Source organism: Hippocampus guttulatus, chromosome 6 (assembly GCF_054856545.1).
Source record: "Hippocampus guttulatus isolate MCC_2025c chromosome 6, RoL_Hgut_1.0, whole genome shotgun sequence".
NCBI classification, from domain to species: domain Eukaryota; kingdom Metazoa; phylum Chordata; class Actinopteri; order Syngnathiformes; family Syngnathidae; genus Hippocampus; species Hippocampus guttulatus.
This window is the reverse complement of record NC_141266.1, coordinates 2,023,302-2,041,585: the sequence shown is the minus strand read 5'-3', so window position 1 is coordinate 2,041,585 and position 18,284 is coordinate 2,023,302. Positions and strand designations below refer to the sequence as shown.

At 42.8% G+C, this 18,284-nt stretch overlaps 1 protein-coding gene and 1 pseudogene across 6 annotated transcripts in view; both read right to left on the bottom strand.

The window, feature by feature from the left end:
- The window catches only part of ano10a (anoctamin 10a), a 118,460-nt gene that overhangs the window by 53,792 nt on the left and 46,384 nt on the right, over positions 1–18,284 (bottom strand). For all 6 annotated transcript variants that reach the window (XM_086112645.1, XM_086112646.1, XM_086112643.1 and 3 more), the window contains one exon: positions 5,381–5,565. In XM_086112645.1, coding sequence (XP_085968771.1) covers positions 5,381–5,565 — 185 coding nt within the window. The remainder of the gene's footprint in view (positions 1–5,380; positions 5,566–18,284) is intronic.
- Positions 155–5,374, bottom strand: LOC147203275 (uncharacterized; annotated as a pseudogene).

The following is an 18,284-nucleotide window of genomic DNA, read 5'->3' as shown; positions in this document are numbered from 1 at the left end:
TCAGGAGTCAATAATATCACATGATCAAGTCATAATATACCGTATTGGCCCGAATATAAGACGGCCCCGATTATAAGACGACCCCCTCTTTTTCAAGACTCAAGTTTGAAAAAAGACTTTTTGAACACCAAATTAATTTTTATACAGAAAATAATTACAGTATTTTTTGTTTATTTTATTGAACATATAAAACACAATACAACAATAAATTGACAGAAGTGAAAGCAAGCAAAAATTGTAAAAAGGAAAAAAAAACAGTCATCATCACAATTCTATGTTCAAAGGAGTCGGAGGAAGTAAGAAACGTATCTGGTCCTACCCCTTGTTCTGTAAAAATCAACATATCATCAATGCTTTTATCCTTATGTGTAACTGTACTAATCTCTCTATTCAGCTCTCGGTTTGTATATACATACTCACTCTTGCATATTTTTATATCAATTTTCTCATATTCATAATAAATACTACATTTCATGAATACATTTAATAAGTTGATCAATGTAATTGATCTTCCGGAAGTTTCATGATCTACCTTCTTCCGCTCGGCAATATTTTTCGCAAATTTGGTATTCACTTTCACTGCTTTGCGGATGACACCCAGCTCTACCTCTCCAGCAAACCCGACACCTCCCTCCCACTCTCCTCCATCTCTCAGAAATCAAATCTTGGTTCACCCATAACTTCCTCAAGTTAAACAGCAATAAAACAGAATTCCTCCTTGTCGGTACCAAATCCACCCTACGCAAAGCCGACAATTTTTTCCTCACAATTGATAACTCCACTGTATCTCCTTCCCCTCAGGTCAAGAGCCTGGGTGTCATCCTCGACAGCTCACTATCTTTCCACTCCCACATCAATAACATTACCCGGTCCGCATATTTCCACCTCCGTCACATCAACCGTCTCCGTCCCTCTCTCACTCCTCACACCACTGCTATCCTTGATCACAGCTTCGTCACCTCCCGCATCGACTACTGCAATTCACTTCTTTTCGGCGTCCATCACAAATTTCTCCATAAACTTCAAATTGTTCAGAATTCAGCAGCCCGGATCATCACGAGAACCCCTTCTTTCCATCACATCACCCCCATTCTCCGACAGCTCCACTGGCTCCCTGTCAAACTTAGAATCAATTTCAAAATACTTCTTTATACATTCAAAGCCATCCATAACCTTGCCCCCCCCCCCATCTACTTCAGATTTCCATTCCTTCTCGCTCACTCAGGTCCTCATCCTCCCTCCACCTCTCTATACCCTCTGCCCGTCTCAGCACAATGGGGTGCAGAGCTTTCAGCCGCTCTGCCCCCAAACTCTGGAACTCACTTTCACCCAATATTCGTAACATTGACTCTCTTCCCACATTCAAAACCCAGCTCAAAACTCACCTATTCAGACTTGCTTATTCGACTTAAATCTATCTCTTCTTTTATTTATAATTTTATATGTGGTTTCATTGTTTGCTCTTGCTTGTAAAGTGTCCTTGAGTGCTGTGAAAGGCGCTTACAAAAAAAGTATTATTATTTTTTAATTCTGATGTATTACTATATGTTATAGATATATCAAATTTATCAGCTTAACTCTGATTTGTGTAGTTTTTTTTGTACTAATCTTTTGAATTTGTTTTTTAACTCGACAAGCGATTTACTCATTTTCAGGTCCGTTTCAAAATCATTCCACAGATTGACACCTATTACTGATACACTCCTTTGCTTGATGTTTGTTCTTGTTTTAGATTTTTTGTAAAGGTTAGTACCCCTTAAATTATAACAACTTTCTCTAATTTCAAAAAGCTTCTGGATGTTTTGGCAAAGGAAGTTATTATGTACTTTGTACATTAAGTGGGCGATTTTAAAGTCAACCAGGTCATAGAATTTCATTGTATTTGATTTGATGAATAGGGGATTTGTGGGTTCTGTATATTTAGATCTACTGATTATTCTGATTGAATTTTTTTTGTAGTTTTAAAACTGGGAGCATGTTTGTTTTGCAAGTGTTTCCCCATATTTCCACACAGTAGGTCATATATGGAAGTAATAATGAGTAGTGTCATGTGGACAATGATCTTTTATTTAACACATCCTTAGTTTTGTGGAGGATCCCTATAGTTTGGGATATTTTTCTTTTAACGTTTAAGCTTCCAACATAGTTTAGTATCTATTACTAGTCCAAGAAACTTATTTTCATAAACTCGTTCTATTTCAATTGAGTTTACCTTTATTTTAACTTGGTGTTTGATTGGTCTCGTGCCAAAAACAACTTACTTAGATTTTTTTTCAAATTTAGTGATTTTATTCTTGTCGAACCATTTTTTAAAATTTGTTTAATTCATTTTCTACAGTTTTCAGGAGCTGTTTCATATTTTCTCCAGAGCAGTAGAAAGTTGTATCATCAGCGAATAGGACACATTTGAATTGTTTTGAGACACTACAGATATAATTTATATATAAGATGAATAGGTTTGGTCCAAGCACAGACCGCTGAGGAACTCCATGGGTAATCTTCAGTAGGTTAGATTTTTTATTGTTGAACTGCACATACTGAAATCTGTTTTCTAAATAACTTATATGCTATACCTCTAATACCATATCTCTCTAATTTATTCAATAATATGCTATGATCTATTGTATAAAAGGCTTTTTTTAGATCTAGAAAAATCCCAACAGTAAATTCTTTATCTACTGTATATTAGTGGCTATTGCTTCCACAGGCTCCATTACTGCCATTGAGGTAATCAGTTTTTCTCTGAAGCCATATTGATTTTCACTTAACACATATTTTTGTATGAAGTTATCAAGTCTGCCAGAAAATAGTTTTTCTAATGTTTTTGAGAATTGTGGTAGCAGTGATATTGGTCTATAATTTGTAAATAAGTGTCTTTCTCCACTTTTAAAAATTGGAATGACTTTTGCTGTTTTCATTTTTGATGGAAAAATACCAGCTTTAAATGAGAGGTTGCATATGTACATAAAAGGTCGCACTACGGGTTCTATAATCTGTTTTGCTATTGTCATATCAATCTTCAAGCAATCAGTTGACTTTTTATTTTTGAATGTTTTTACAATATTTAATATTTCATTCTGATTCACAGCAGTAAGAAACACTGTGGAAGAGTTTTTTCCCATTTATCTGTTTCAAAAAAAATTATTGGATCAGGAATTTGTTTAGCTAGGTTACTACCGATATTAACCAAATACTCATTAAATTAATTTGCTATTTCTGCAGTTCTCTTAATAATGGCATTTTCGTCTTTCATGAAGTACTCTGGATAATCTGCTTTTTTAGAGCTATTTCTAATTCCATAATTTAATATTTTCCATATTTCTTGAGTGTTGCTTTTATTCTGCTCTAATAATGTATTAAAATAATCTTACAAGTTCTTATAATATTTACTAATTTGTTTTTATAGGTCTGATATTTTATTTCAGCATCTTTGGTTCTGAGTTTTAGAAAGGATTTGTGTAAATGGTTTTTCTTTTTACATGCGTTTTCAATGCCTTTTGTTATCCATGACTTACTTTGGTCTTTGTATTTTCTGGAGACCTTAATTACTGGGGAATGTTTATCATATAAAGAGGTTATGGTTGACTGAAATGCGTCAAACGCTGTATTTGGATTTTCGTTTGTGTAGACCTCGGACCAATTTTGTTTGTCTCAGTCTAGCTTGAACGCTGCGATGGAATGTTGGGTTCTGAGTCTTATTTCTGATATATGAGTTGTTGATTTAGTTTTTCGATCAAAATAATTATGAAAGACTGGAAAGACCGGTAGATGGTCACTTATATCAGTTCTACAAAGTCCACTTTCTATTTTATGGTCAATCGTATTTATAAATATATTGTTTATTAATGTGGCCGTATCGACTGTTATTCTACTGGGTTTCAGGATTACTGGGAAAAGACTGTTGCTATACATAGTATTTATGAAGTCTATTGTTTTTTTATGTCCATTTGGGTTTAATAAGTCGATGTTAAAGTCGCCACATATTATTCGTGTTTTTTATTATTGTAATCACTTAGCATATCTGTCAATTTTTTATTAAATGTGTCTAGACAAGATCCTGGTGTCCTATAAATGCAGCTTATGATGACATTTGATGCATTTTTAATCTGTATTTCAATAGTTAGGCATTCCATTAGATTCTCTGTTGTGTTTGTGAGGCTCTCGATTTTACTGCATCGTAGAGCTTTGTCTACATATATTGCAACCCCCCCTCCTTTTTTGTTTTTCCTATTCGCTGCAAACATTTCGCATCCTTCAATTTTCATTTCACTTGTTTTTTCATCATCAAGCAGAGTTTCTGATATGGCAATTATTTTAAATTTATTGAATTTAGTCAAGTATTCTTGGATTTTTGTGAAGTTTTTATTGATACTTCTACTGTTTAAGTGCATCACTGAAAGTGTATTTTTCAGTTCTACATTTATGTTGAATTCTTCGTCTGTATAATACTTGGAGTTTATGGTGGTGTGATTATGGTTGAAGAAATTATTGTCCGAGTCCAAGTTGTTCTCAGGGTCGAATGTCTTGCGGTCAGCATAATCAAGGTTTTGAAGTCCATGTTTTTGTTGTGTATTTCCTATGTCAGTGGAGTCCAAGTTTTTTGTTAGGTAGTGATCAGTTCTCAGTATGCGTGTTGAACTCGAGGCTGTTGGCTTGGAGTACTGGTGCGGGGGTGGACAATGAGTTTGTCGTGCCTCAAGTAGGCAATTTCCCATCTTTCACGTGCTACTTTTAGTTTCGTACATCTGAAACAAATGATTATAACAATATATTTGAGAGAAAAAGCATGTTATTTTGCCTCATTCAAATCTAAAGTGCAATCACATTCGTAAATGAATGGCTTCTGGTTTTTGAAATGTAAATTATATCATAACTTCTCCTCAGCTACCGGTTAACCTGGCCAATCTTCGACCCACTTTTCTCCAGATTTTCACTACGTTTCTCCGTTTTCTGTTATCTCTTCTATTATTTTGTTCTCTTTAACTTCTTACCACTATTTTTTTATTTTTCTTCTTTGTGCTACCGCTATTTTTATTTTTATTCTTCGTGGCAGGGGTTCACTTTGGCCTGGGGAGTCAAGTTCAGCATTTGCTTCAATGATATCTGGCGCCATCTAGCGTCGTGAATGGGTATAATGTATAGACCCCAAATATAAGACGACCCCCACTTTTTCAGTCTTATTTCAATGCAAAAAACAATGTCTTATATTCGGGCCAATACGGTACTTATTTGCTTTATATTAAGGTAGATTCATTTTTCCGCCTTGTGTTCAGACCAGAATTATGCACACCAGATCACAGCAGTGATTTAAACTTAATCCAAATGTGACATATTTCAAATGTGACATATTTCGACAGGCAAATTGAATATGCTTCCTTACCTCAAGGATAACAGTGCACCAGATAAGATTGAAAGCAGCGAAGAACACATATTTGTCATAAGTCTCCCAGTCAAATTGACAATAGAGCAGTCCGATAAGTGCCAGAGGCATAAGGGCCATTGTAAAGTATTCCAGGAAGCCAAAGTAGAGAGCCAGACCTTCCCCAAAGTAGTGTCTGATGTCATCTGGAAGTGAGACAGGAATTAGATTGATCAAACTGGATACAAAAAAGTCTAAACATCTCTTTGTTTGTCCATCCATCCATTTTCCGAACCGCTGAATCCTCACGAGGGTCGCGGCGGGTGCTGGAGCCTATGTGTTTGTCAAAAGATGCACTGTAAATTCTCAAAAATCCCTCTCTTTGTGCTGAAAAAGTAAAAACTAAATTGACAGTGGTTACACGCGAAATTACCAAAATTTGTCATGTAGATGTTTACTGGTACGTAGGCTCAGGATTTCCAAAAAATTGTAATTTTTGTGCACTTAAAAGTCTTAAATTTTCTCCAAAATGGACGGGGCGCCTCATGATGCGTTCCGAAACTGTGAATGTTGTTTTGTGACATTGATGAGTGCTCCACTTGACTGACTAATGTTGTGCCGACCTGCTGCTTGAATAGAGGAAGGGGAGGCATACTTCAGGGACATTAAAGGGGAAAGGGTTCATGTGAAAGAGGTCGCTAAAGGCACGCCCCCAGTAGGTATATAGTGCCGGTATATGCATTGTCCAAATCAACATCGGTTTGGCAAAGGACCCCCGAAAAAAGCACAGATGAAGAGACATGCTGATGAAGCACAGTTTAAACTGCAAGCTATCAGTTACGTGGAGGACCACGGGGATCGAGCAGCCATGAGAAAATTCGAAATCCATGAAGCCATAGTGCTTGATGCTTTCTGTTGGAGAATATATACATATAGGTGATCCCATATTTACTCTGATTGTATTTACAAAACATTTGTTCAGGAGTGTGACCTTGCAAAAACCTCATTTACGATGGGATAAGTTTACTCTTGAGTGGTTTGTCAGTTTGGGAAAGACTAGTAGGTTCCTGTTCTCAGCTTTGAAGTTAACACCCTTTGATGAAGTTAACAGCCTCTGACAAAGTTAACAGCGGCTTATGAAGATAACACCAACCCCAGGACATCGCACTGTGGCACGTCAACGATTGCAATCATGGACCCTGAAAACAGCTTAAACCGGAGCAAATTTAACCCTGCTCAGGGAGCTGGTTTAAAAATTTTCTCCGGAGCAAATGCTCGTTTGCGGGGCAGCACCGATGTAAAATGATACGTGTGAACGCTACCGGGTTAAAAATTTGCTCCGGAGCAAATGCTCGTTTGTGGGGGGAGTAGCCTTGCTACGCATGAGAAGAGTTGATTACATACGGCTAGAATATGTTGCTTTTGTGCTCTGTTGTACTTCCGTCATCTTTCCTTTAGTAGGAGGCTGGACTGTCTCGGAGTTGTTTGTGTAGTTTGTTCCTCTGTTGTGTGTTTACAATCCTCCCATAGAATATATTTTGTGATTGCCTCTCTTGATTTTTTGTTTGGCGCATGATATGTTTGCTTTTCTGAGTGTCATTGAAGTCATCGTTGATTTACATTTTCGGCGGCGGTCATTGAACGCCTCTCGAGCAGAAGGCACGGAGACCGAGAAGGAGAAGGACGTGCCTGTACAGTAGTTACTTGAGTTGTGTATGTTTTAAAAAGAACCAACACGATAGCTCTTTGTTTTCTATCTTTTTGCACCGCTGCAGAAACTGCCGTGTGAACACAAGTGGGGCTGCATCGGGGCTGCACCAGGTTAACACGCTCAGCGGCTTTGTACACGTGAACGCTCCACAAAATTTGCTCCGGTGTAAGATATATCGCAACAAAAGACATCTGTGCAGCACCGGAGCAAATGTGTGCCGTTTGAACACCCCTCTAGACGCGTAATTTTCCCGCGGGACGCACAGTTCCAAATAATGTGCGTTTTTGGGACGCAAGGAAATTTCTCAGTCGGAAAAAAAAAAAAAAAAGAACTATGGCAGGCCTGAGGATTTCACGGTAACGATCGTTACTGGTAGCGTGTTGTTTCTGTGGCGTCATTTTGACAGTACCGAAAAATCGTTTGCCTGAAAAGTCACCGCACACGAGTTGACTGTACGCGATCGAATCTCTCTTATGTGATCAACGCGATTTCACTGCCTGTATATGTGTTTGTGGTGTGGTGTGTGAGTGCGTTTCTTCTAATTTATTTTCGTTTTGTTTTGTTTTCAGTGTTGGGGGGGGGTACAGATAACGTTATGTGCGCCGCGGGTTGCTATTTTAGTTCGTAAACTGAGGAATCGCGCGGATGAAAGTTTGAGATGGCGGCGAAAAAAACACACAAAGGTCTACTAATTACAACATTTAAGAAATGGGAATGCCAGTCTGATTTTTCGTATGAATCGTCCGAATGGCGTGTCACTAAATTCAGGTCTTGTATTATTTTGTCATTTTTGTTAACTTTTCTTTTGATGGCGGCACGGACACCCACAGCGGCTCCTCTTGTTTTATGTTGAGAGGGAAGAAATGTCATCTGTGCTGTATGTTACACAGGCGTACAGCACATTTGACAATAAAGGTGTATTCAATTCAATGTATGCACAGAACACGAGAGCGAGATACGACGGGAGGCACGATTCCGAGGCAAGTTGGTCATTAGATCTATAGGCTAATCACTGTGAAAAATATTATGAAACAGTATTGGTTATTCTATAATTTACTGGTTGTAGCATTCGTAACTTTAGGAATAAAACATTCGTCACAAGGTGTCGTAATGCTAATGTTAACTGTCAGTTGAACTAACAATGATGTGTGGTAGATTCTTTCGTCAAATTGATAGATTACACATGCATCGTCTTGGGAAGAGGATGTCAAGCCACATCAACACTTACCTGTATTAATGATTACCAGTAAATTAATCTTTGCAGTGTGAGACTGGAAAAAAAATACTCTGATTTTGTGGTATGCTGCATTCATGATGCCATATGAGTACACCATATTTTGATCCATTTATTTTTTTGAATAAACCTGGAGTTCACAGTTGCTGCTGATGTTCATTGTTTCTGCATAGTTTTCAAACATTTAACCTTTAAACATGATACTTTTGAGTATCAGAATTATTGATTATGAATATCAGTCAAAATAGAAAAATGGGTTTCCATGATGAACATTTACAGAACCCAAAATTAGTTACTGTGGTTTCCCATTGGGTAATCCAACGGAACCGAAAAATGGTTACCGTGAATTTCCGAAATCCTCAGGCCTGCTACGGTACATCTTTTTTTCCCGCAACGATCGCAGTTTGACAATCGCCGCCATTGTTGTTTTGATCTCGTGTTTAGTAATCTCGTGTTACGAGATTTCCGCTCTCGCGAGACAAGATTGGCGAGATCGGCCTTCACCTCGCGGAGAGCAGATGATTGCCAAGTTGTGTAACGTTAAAACAAGTGTTGCTAACAAGTGTTGCGAAGGTTTATTGCGGAGATATCACTGAGGAAGCAGCTAAAGTTGGATATTTTTTTGCGATAATAAGTTGACTTTGAGAAAGCCTTGCATCATTGGAAGCAGAGTAAAGAGAGGAGAATTTATGAACTCAAAGACTGAACCATGGGATGAAATAAGAACCTATTTCTCAGCAAATCTTATATACCGTATTTTCACGACCATTCGACACACCGTATGGTTGGGCGCAGTCTCATTAATGGGTGCCATTTCTGTATTTTACACATAGACAAAACACACTGTATTATTGGGCGCAGTTTTACAGTGGTAAAACATACGCCAGCTTAAACATACGGCATGCATGCGCGCACGCTAAAAACACGTTAGCTTGTAGCATACGGTAGCATGCCAAGACATACAGATACAAGCTAAAAACACATTTTTAAAAAGGCAACGAAGCAAAACGGAGTTCCGTTGTATTTTATTTAGCCATCCTACAATGTACTCACGTTTTTCGATCAATCATCACCCAGAAATCCATCAAAGTCCTCATCCTCTGTATCAGAATTGAACAATTGTGCAAGTACCGGTAATCCATCAAAAACGCCGTGTTCCCTCTCGTTGTCAGTCACTCTCGTTGCCATGTGGCTCCACAGAAAAGATGCCGGCTTTGCCAAAAACTCGAACAACAGTGCAAGCAGACACGTTCGTCCAAGCAGCCACAATCAATTCGCAAATTGTGGCGTAACTCGCCCGGCGCTGCCTCTCACTCTTTGTAAAGTTGTGTTTGCCATCGATCATTCATTGTTCCCATGCCGCTCGCAACTTTACTTTGAACGCCCGGTTGATGCCGATGTCCAGCGGTTGGAGTTCTTTAGTCAAGCCTCCGGTAATAACGGCAAGCTCAGAGTTCATTTGCTTGACTTGGTTTTTCACCGCTGCTGTGAGATGGGCACGCATGCCAAAAGCATAACCGATGGCTTGAAGTTTGAACTGAGCTTCGTAGGCGTGTCTCTTTGTAGAATTTATTTTCGGGGGTTCTTAGAAACCAAAACCGAAGTTGTTTTGCAACAATGCACATAGCCACACTCTATACAGGTGTTGGTACCTGCTTGTAGCGTCGCTTTAGCGTCCACTTACACGCCCACCCTTCACTCATTGGCGGCCTGCTTCCCCGCATGCCTGTCACTCACGTCTGCCTTTTCTCTCTCTTTCTCTCCATATATATATATATATATACACGCCCACCCTTCACTGATTGGCCGACTTCTTTGCCGCATGCCTGTCCACAGTCACTTCCGCCTTTTCTCTATATAAACAGCGTGTCGGCTGTCAGTCAGGTTTTGGAACTCAGCGCATAGACAAGACGCTCCGCATCATAAGGCGTCCTGTCCATTTTGGAGAAAATTTTAGACTTTTAATGGCGCCTTATAGTCGTGAAAATACGGTACCTGAATTAATTAAAATTTTGCAGCATTTGTTTAGAAGAAATAAACTTATTATCAGTGTATATTGTTGTTGTTTGTGTTATTATCATATGCAATTGAATAAGTACACCATTTCAGAATTCGAAATTTGGGACTCTCTCAATGCATAATGGGACTCATACTTTTCTGATCAGCGAGTCCCTGGGACTCGCTGGGGGTAAACTGTAAACTCATCACTGGTGTATCAGGGACATCCTGAATAAAAGGAAGGAGACAAGTGTGTTTTTTTCAGAGCTGTCCAGGGACTGTAATTTTTACACATCTCAGCTAGCTGTAGAGCTGTTCCCGGATTTTAAACCGAGACATGTCTCAGTGCACACTCCTTGCAAAAAAGACAACTCTGCCTGCCTCTGAGTTCCTCTGATGTTTTTAAAGTTTGTCTTTAGGGTCTGATTAAATCCTAGACTTGACACTTTTGTTTCATGAAACGGCACTATCTATCCGTCCAAGCAAGGAGTACCGTGGCAAAGCAACATCCGGCAGATAAGGAAAAGCTGGTGATCTTCTACTCCTACTGCAATAAAAAGATTGCTGACAAACACATCCAGCCAAACCACATCACCAACAAGGACGAGGTGCCACTCACTTTTGACATCCCAAACCACACTGTCTAGAAGAAGGGGATGAGCATAGCAGCAATGCGCACAGCGGGGCACGACAAGTCGGCTTTTACTTTTGTGCTCCACAAGCCATCCAAAGAGCTGCACCAACGCAGACTGTCCAACAGCGCCACCATTTCGGCTGAACAAACCGTAGCTGTGAAAAATGCTGCCCATTACAGCCGCAAAAAAAGTGCCATGGCGCTGTCCAGAACGACAGTCAAATGCCGCCGACATTGCTCCCAATCAAAATCTGTGCTGGTACACGCGTGCTGCCGAGAAGGCGCAACCACCAAGACAAAAAACAAAGACAACAAAAAAAAAAAAGTTAACTCATTGAATACCACCCCTTTTCACTGGAGCAACCCCCTCAATCCCTCACATTTTACTGAATTTCGACTGATTTGCAAGGCCCACAGAATTTTCTGTCCTATGGCTATATATACATGCAACCTGTCAAAAGAAAGGTGAGACTCTCTTCATTCAGCAGAAAAAAAAAGTTTGTTTCTAGCTTTCTCCGTTCGTTGGCAATCAGCATTAGAAAACTGCTAAGTTTGATGGAAAATGCCGATTTTCTGCAGAAATCCAGAGAAAATGAGCTTTTTGTAAAAGCATGCATTTCAAGCATCATTTCCAGTTTTACACTATTTTTTGCTTTTGTGGCAGCTCAAATACCTCAATAATGTGTTCCTCCTACAAAAGAACATTACAAATAATGTTTTTGTCGCAAAATAATTTATTTGCACACAACAAAACTATTGAACTATGAACAAAGGTGCAGCTGTGGAGAAGATGGTTTTTGGCTTCCATCCAGTTTGTCACCACATCGATTCATCCCACCACGTCCAGATGCACGACCTATAAATTATAGAAACATAAAAAGTTGCAAATATATCTTGCTGCAGAGTGAGGTACAATCATTTTATTTACCTTTCTTTCCACCACCAAAGCGAGGAGTCGTCATCTTTTGGCTTCTGGTTGGACAATCTGTAATGTATAGAAGTATGTACAATTACCACACTTTTATTTTTCTATTTTTTTTATTGTTGCTTTCCACTTACATTTCAACATCTCACACACACACATACATGCTCGCACACTGCTATTTACACCATTCATTCCACGTTGCTCAGCATCCAATTTGAAATGAAATGGAATATGAATTTAACACTAGTAGTTTTAGCAGAGCTGAGCGGACCAAATGTGTCCTGTTTTTTTTTGTTTGTTTGTTTTTTGAAAACCTATGGCGACATGCAAGTCAGCGCATTTACGGCGCATATTTTCATCCACATCTGCGAGACGCATCAACCGTACATAAATGATGAGTGTTACTGGCAACTTCATAGTATAGCGGGGAATGTAGCGGTACATAAAAGTGACTGAGGAGGCATAACAAGTGATGAAGTTTTGAATGGGAACTTGCAAGCTAGTCAGCAGTTACCTCCTCGTTCCAGCGGCTCTGGCGAGGACTCTCAGCTGCTTTCCGTTATGTCCGAAGGCACATATTCGTCCGACATCGGGATCCAAATCGCTCTCCAATTCATCGTTTTCGCCGTCGTCTTTACGAGACGATTCCAACGAATCGCTGACGTGTGCCCGGCGTCGGCCATGCGAAGCAATGCAGCCTCTTTGCCGGCATCGCTGGAAGTCGCCGGGGAGACTATTTGTGGGCGACGTGGGGCATCGGGAGGCACAAAATGCTCTGCCAAGCGATGATCGCTGACGTGAAGCAAGTTCATCTTCATCAGATGAACTCGAAACTCGGCGTGAGCTATGCGGGCTGCGTGTAGCACGCCATGTTTGTGCAGGCCGACGTTCGTTTGACGGGTGCCGCTTTCGATTAGTGACCGAAGCGTCATTTTCTCTTCCACACAAACACCATCTCCTTTGTTGTTTTGTTTCGAGGACGCTTTTATACCGAAAAAAAAAAATCATTTTTAGTTAGTTATTTCCTTTTCTCCATCGTTGCTAGTTGCTAATGTTCCAATCCACTATCCACATATGCCCCCCCCTTCACTGTACACCCTTTCTACTACTTCTGCTGCGTGATCCTGGTTGATTTTTGCACCACTGCCACCCGATGGCCATTTTTTTGCTATTTAACATTGCCGTCAAGCCTAATCCTGTGGTGAGAAGTTGCATCGGACTCTCTTGCACCCTCCCCCATGAAAACACGTGATTGACGTATTAATACGTCATGGGGAGGGAACGGCTATGCGCAAATTGACGTCAAAGGGTGTAAATGAGCTAAAGGCATATTATATACAGTAAAAAAAAATCCTCGTCTCACCCCCCCTCGGGTGGTGTCCGTCCCTCATTCAGCTCGGGTCCTCTACCAGAGGCCAGGAAGCTTGAGGGTTCTGCGCAGTATCCTTGATGTTCCCAGCACTGCACATTTCTGGACTGAGATGTCCGATGTTGTTCCCGGCCGGGATCTGTTGCAACAACTCATCTAGTTTGGGGGTCACTGCCCCGAGCGCGCCGACCACCACAGGCACGACTGTCACCTTTACCTTGCAGGCTCTCTCCAGCTCCTCTCTGAGCCCTTGGTATTTCTCGAGTTTCTCGTGTTCCTTCTTTCTGATGTTTCCATCACCTGGGACCGCTACATCCACTACAACGGCTTTCCTCTGCCCTTTATCTATGATCACAATATCTGGTTGGTTCGCCATTACCATCTTGTCAGTCTGGATCTGGAAGTCCCACAGGATCTTCACTCTGTCATTCTCTGCCACCTTCGGAGGTGTTTCCCATTTTGACCTTGGGGTTTCCAGTCCTCCGCACAGATGTTTCGGTAGACTATGCCAGCCACCTGGTTATGGCGTTCCATGTAGGCTTTCCCTGCCAGCATCTTACACCCTGCAGTTATGTGTTGGATCGTCTCAGGTGCCTCTTTGCACAACCTACACCTTGGGTCTTGTCTGATGTGGTATATCTGGGCCTCAATGGCTCTGGTGCTCAGGGCCTGCTCCTAAGCAGCCAGGATGAGTGCCTCTGTGCTGTCCTTCAGGCCAGCCCTCTCTAGCCACTGATAGGACTTCTTGAGATCAGCCACTTCAGTTATGGTCCGGTGGTACATCCCGTGTAGGGCTTGTCCTCCCATGATGGTCCCTCTTCCAGCGCCTCATCTTCTGTTCCCCATTGTCTGAGACATTCCCTGAGTACGTCATCCGTTGGAGCCTTCTCCTTGATGTATTCATGGAGCTTGGATGTTTCATCCTGGACAGTGGCTCTCACACTCACTAGTCCCCGGGCTCCTTCCTTTCGGCTTGCGTACAGTCTCAGGGTGCTGGATTTGGGATAGAACCCTCGTGCATGGTTAGGAGCTTTCGGGTCTTAACGTCCGTGGTCTGAATCTCTTCCTTTGGCCACCTTATTATTCCTGCAGGGTATCTGATCACTGGCAGGGCATAGCTGTTTATTGCCCGGGTCTTATTCTTGCCATTGAGCTGGCTTCTTAGGACTTGCCTCACTCGCTGGAGGTATTTGGCCGTAGCCGCTTTCCTTGTTGCCAGTTCGAGGTTGCCATTGGCTTGTGGTATACCGAGGTACTTGTAGCTGTCTTCTATGTCTGCTATTGTTCCTTCAGGGAGTGAGACCCCTTCAGTGCGGACTACCTTTCCTCTCTTAGTCACCATCCGACTACATTTCTCAAGCCCGAATGACATCCCGATGTCGCTGCTGTAGATCCTGGTTGTGTGGATCAGGGAGTCTATGTCCCTTTCGCTCTTAGCATACAGCTTTATGTCATCCATGTAGAGGAGGTGACTGATTGTAGCTCCATTTCTGAGGCGGTATCCATAGCCTGTCTTGGTGATTACTTGGCTTAGGGGGTTCAGTCCTATGCAGAACAGCAGTGGGGAGAGTTCATCACCTTGGTATATGCCACACTTGATGGACACTTGGGTAAGTGGCTTGCCATTGGCTTCAAGTGTGGTTTTCCACATCCTCATCGAGTTCGCAACGAAGGCTCTTAGGGTCCTGTTCACCTTATACAACTCCAAGCATTCAGTGATCCATGTATGTGGCATCGAGTCATAGGCTTTCTTGTAATCAATCCAGGCTGTGCACAGGTTGGTACGTCGGGACCTGCAGTCTTGTGCGACTGTTCTGTCAACCAGGAGCTGATGTTTGGCTCCGCTGGTATCTCTACCAATGCCCTTCTGTGCTTCGCTCATGTATTGATCCATGTGTCCACTTATCTTAGCCGCAATGATGCCTGACATGAGCTTCCATGTTGTGGAGAGACAGGTTATTGGCCGATAGTTGGATGGGACTGCACCCTTTGAGGGATCCTTCATGATCAGGATCGTTCGCCCTTCGGTTAGCCATCCTGGGTGAGTCCCATCCCTCAGCAGCTGGTTCATTTGTGCTGCTAGGCGCTCATGGAGTGCTGTGAGTTTCTTTAGCCAGTAGGTGTGGACCATGTCCGGGCCTGGTGCTGTCCAGTTCTTCATATTTGAGACTCTTTCCTGTATGTCTGCCACTGTTATGGTAACTGGGTTCTGTTCAGGGAGGTTGCTGTGCTCCTTTCTCAGGGTCACCAGCCATTGTGCACTGCTGTTATGTGCAACCTCCTTCTCCCATATGCCTTTCCAGTACCTTTCAGTTTCCAGTCTTGGTGGGTCAGCTCTGTTGTTAGGACCCTGCCACTGAGCGTACACTTTCGCAGGTTGTGTTGCGAAAAGCCTGTTTATTCATCTGGCCTCATTCTCTTTCGTGTACCGCTTTAGGCAAACATTAAAATACTGTGCGTATTGTGCTGTTGTGATTTTTTTTTTGGATACACCTGTATTGCAGTTTTTGTTATATAAACAGTTTTTGGACAGTATATTTTTGTATTTTATTGATTGTGTTGTGCATTTTGTCAACATACTTGCAGGTTCATAAAGGACATGTACCATGCTCATTTCCCAAATGAGGAATGTGTTGTAAGGACAGATTGGACAGCGCAAACACGAGTCCGTACTAGAGAATGTTTACTGGACAGTGATCCCTCAATTATCGTGGTTAATGGGGAACCCAGACCTCCGCGAAAGAGGAAAATCCGCGAAGTAAGGTTTGCCCCCCGGGCTCCCTAGGAATGTTTGTGTCAGGGTACCAGCATTTTTTAAATATGTAAACAGTATTTATACTTTACATATTTGAGTGAAAGATTATAGCAGTACACATATTTACTTAAATCTTTCATTATAAAACCTTATACAGTAATTACCATTCATCAGAAGAGACTTGTGCTGGTGGCGAAGAAGGCGGACTTCATTTGACGCTCTGACGGTGTAGCCACCACCTAGCTCCTGGCCAGTTCTCCTCGTGCAGCTGATGTGTTAATGATAAGACAATTCAACGGTATTGATGAGGAGGTGAAGAGAGACGTGCTGCTGCTTTCGGACAGGCCCACACCCACCCCCTCTCTCTCGTTCTCTCTCTCCGCCGCGCACGTAGAAACAACAGAAGAGACAATATGCCAGAGAGTTACCAAGCGTGATGAGACTCAAGGTGCTGAGCAGGGCTGCGAAGATGCGCAGCCAATCAGCTCACGGGATAAATCCACTCGGTGCTGTCATTGATCGATGTCACACCAGGAACCAATCATGCGCCTTGAATGAGTGCCCGCCGCATATACAGTACAGGCATGTAGAAAACCTCCGAGTCCTTCAGTCTTTTTTTCTGAATACAGTATTTTGGAAAAATCTGGGATGCACTGACACCGCGATAAGTGAACCGCGAAGTCGCGAGGGATCACTGTATTTTTTTTATATGATCTAAAACAAAAATCCAGAAAATCTGAGTAAATGATTTTGAAATAATTAATTTGCATTTTCTTGCAAGACATAAGTATTTGATCGCCTATAAACTTTTCAACATCTGTCTCATGTCTGCTGCAGGGTCCAAATTCCGCTCTTCACATGACACCACGTACTGACCAGTCATGGGCCCAGCCGACTCAGGTACATCAATCGAGCTGCAAATGTCACCAACTGCTCCTAACCATCCCTCCACCTCCAATCAGGGAGTAATCCTCTCACCGGTTGATGCTTTGCCTTTTCATCGGGAACCCTTATGTTGCTCCTCCTCGATGGGTTGCCCAAGCCATCACAAGCCTCAGACTGCCTGTTACTGACCTCAGCCTGCCAACGATTTTGACACTGATTTGGTTGTTCTGGACCTTTTCCCCAGTCATTATTCAAGGCCTTGTCAGTTTTTGTCACATTTTTCTGTTGATGACCCTGGTGTCCACCCTTCAGACGTTTACTTGGGCACCCGGTTGGCCATTTATCCGGAACCTCTGCATGGCCGACTTAGGCGCCCAGGTAAAGGTTCTGCTTCCTCCTGTAATGCCTCCTTTTCCAAGTTATGTCATTCTGAATGTGTCCCCAAGCCACTCTCAGCCTTCTTTGTCATCTCGTTCACTGTCTCTTTCTTCATCTTGTCCCATTCGTCATGTTTATATCCCCCATCACCTGCACTCATGGCCCCAACCTCAATGGCGGAAGGCTGATGAGGCAGGGTCCCGTGCCGGCACCTTGGCAACTGCAAGCCACCATGCTGAAACCTGGGCAGCTGGAGACCCATGTCGCAGCTCCACAGCAACTATGGACCCTCATCCCGCTTCCTCGGCAGAACTCAGCACCCATGCCAGGACCACAGCAGCTGCAGGCCCCCATGCCAGCACAATGGCAACTGCAGGTCCGCGTCCCAGCTCCTCAGCAGCGTCAGGCTCCGACTTTGCTTTGGCAGCACAGGACCGGCTCCCGCACAGCAACCGTGCTCCGGCAGCGCAAGCCGTGCGGTCATCCTCCGACCCTACTCTGGCGGCACAACCCCTGCGACCGCTCTTCGACCATGCTCCGCTGGCGAAAGCCCTGCAGCCGTCCTCTGACCAAGCTCTGGCACCGCAAACCCTGTGATCGCCCTCTGATCCTGTTCTGGCAGCCCATATCATGTGGCCGCCCTTTGACCATGCGCTGGTGGGGATAGCCATGCCGTCAACCTCAGATCCCGTTCTGGCAGCACATTTTGTGGTTTCCCTTTGACCTTGCTCCAGGAGCGCAAAACCACATAGTCACCCTCCGATCCTGCTGCGATGACACAGGCCCTGCGGTCGCCATTTGACTGCTCCAGTGGTACTCGGACTATGGCCACCCTCGCCTACTGTGCGGCCTCTGGCACAGCCACTGGACTGACCCCGCCAAGAACTTCATGTCTGGCTTTCGGGACAGCCACCAGAGTGAGCCTGCTAAGAACCTCTCATCTGGTCTCCGGGACGCCCATTGGAGTGGTCGCAGAAACTCTCTTCTGGTGTACGGGAAGCCCACTGCACTGGTGCTCGTCTGGTCGCAGTCTTTT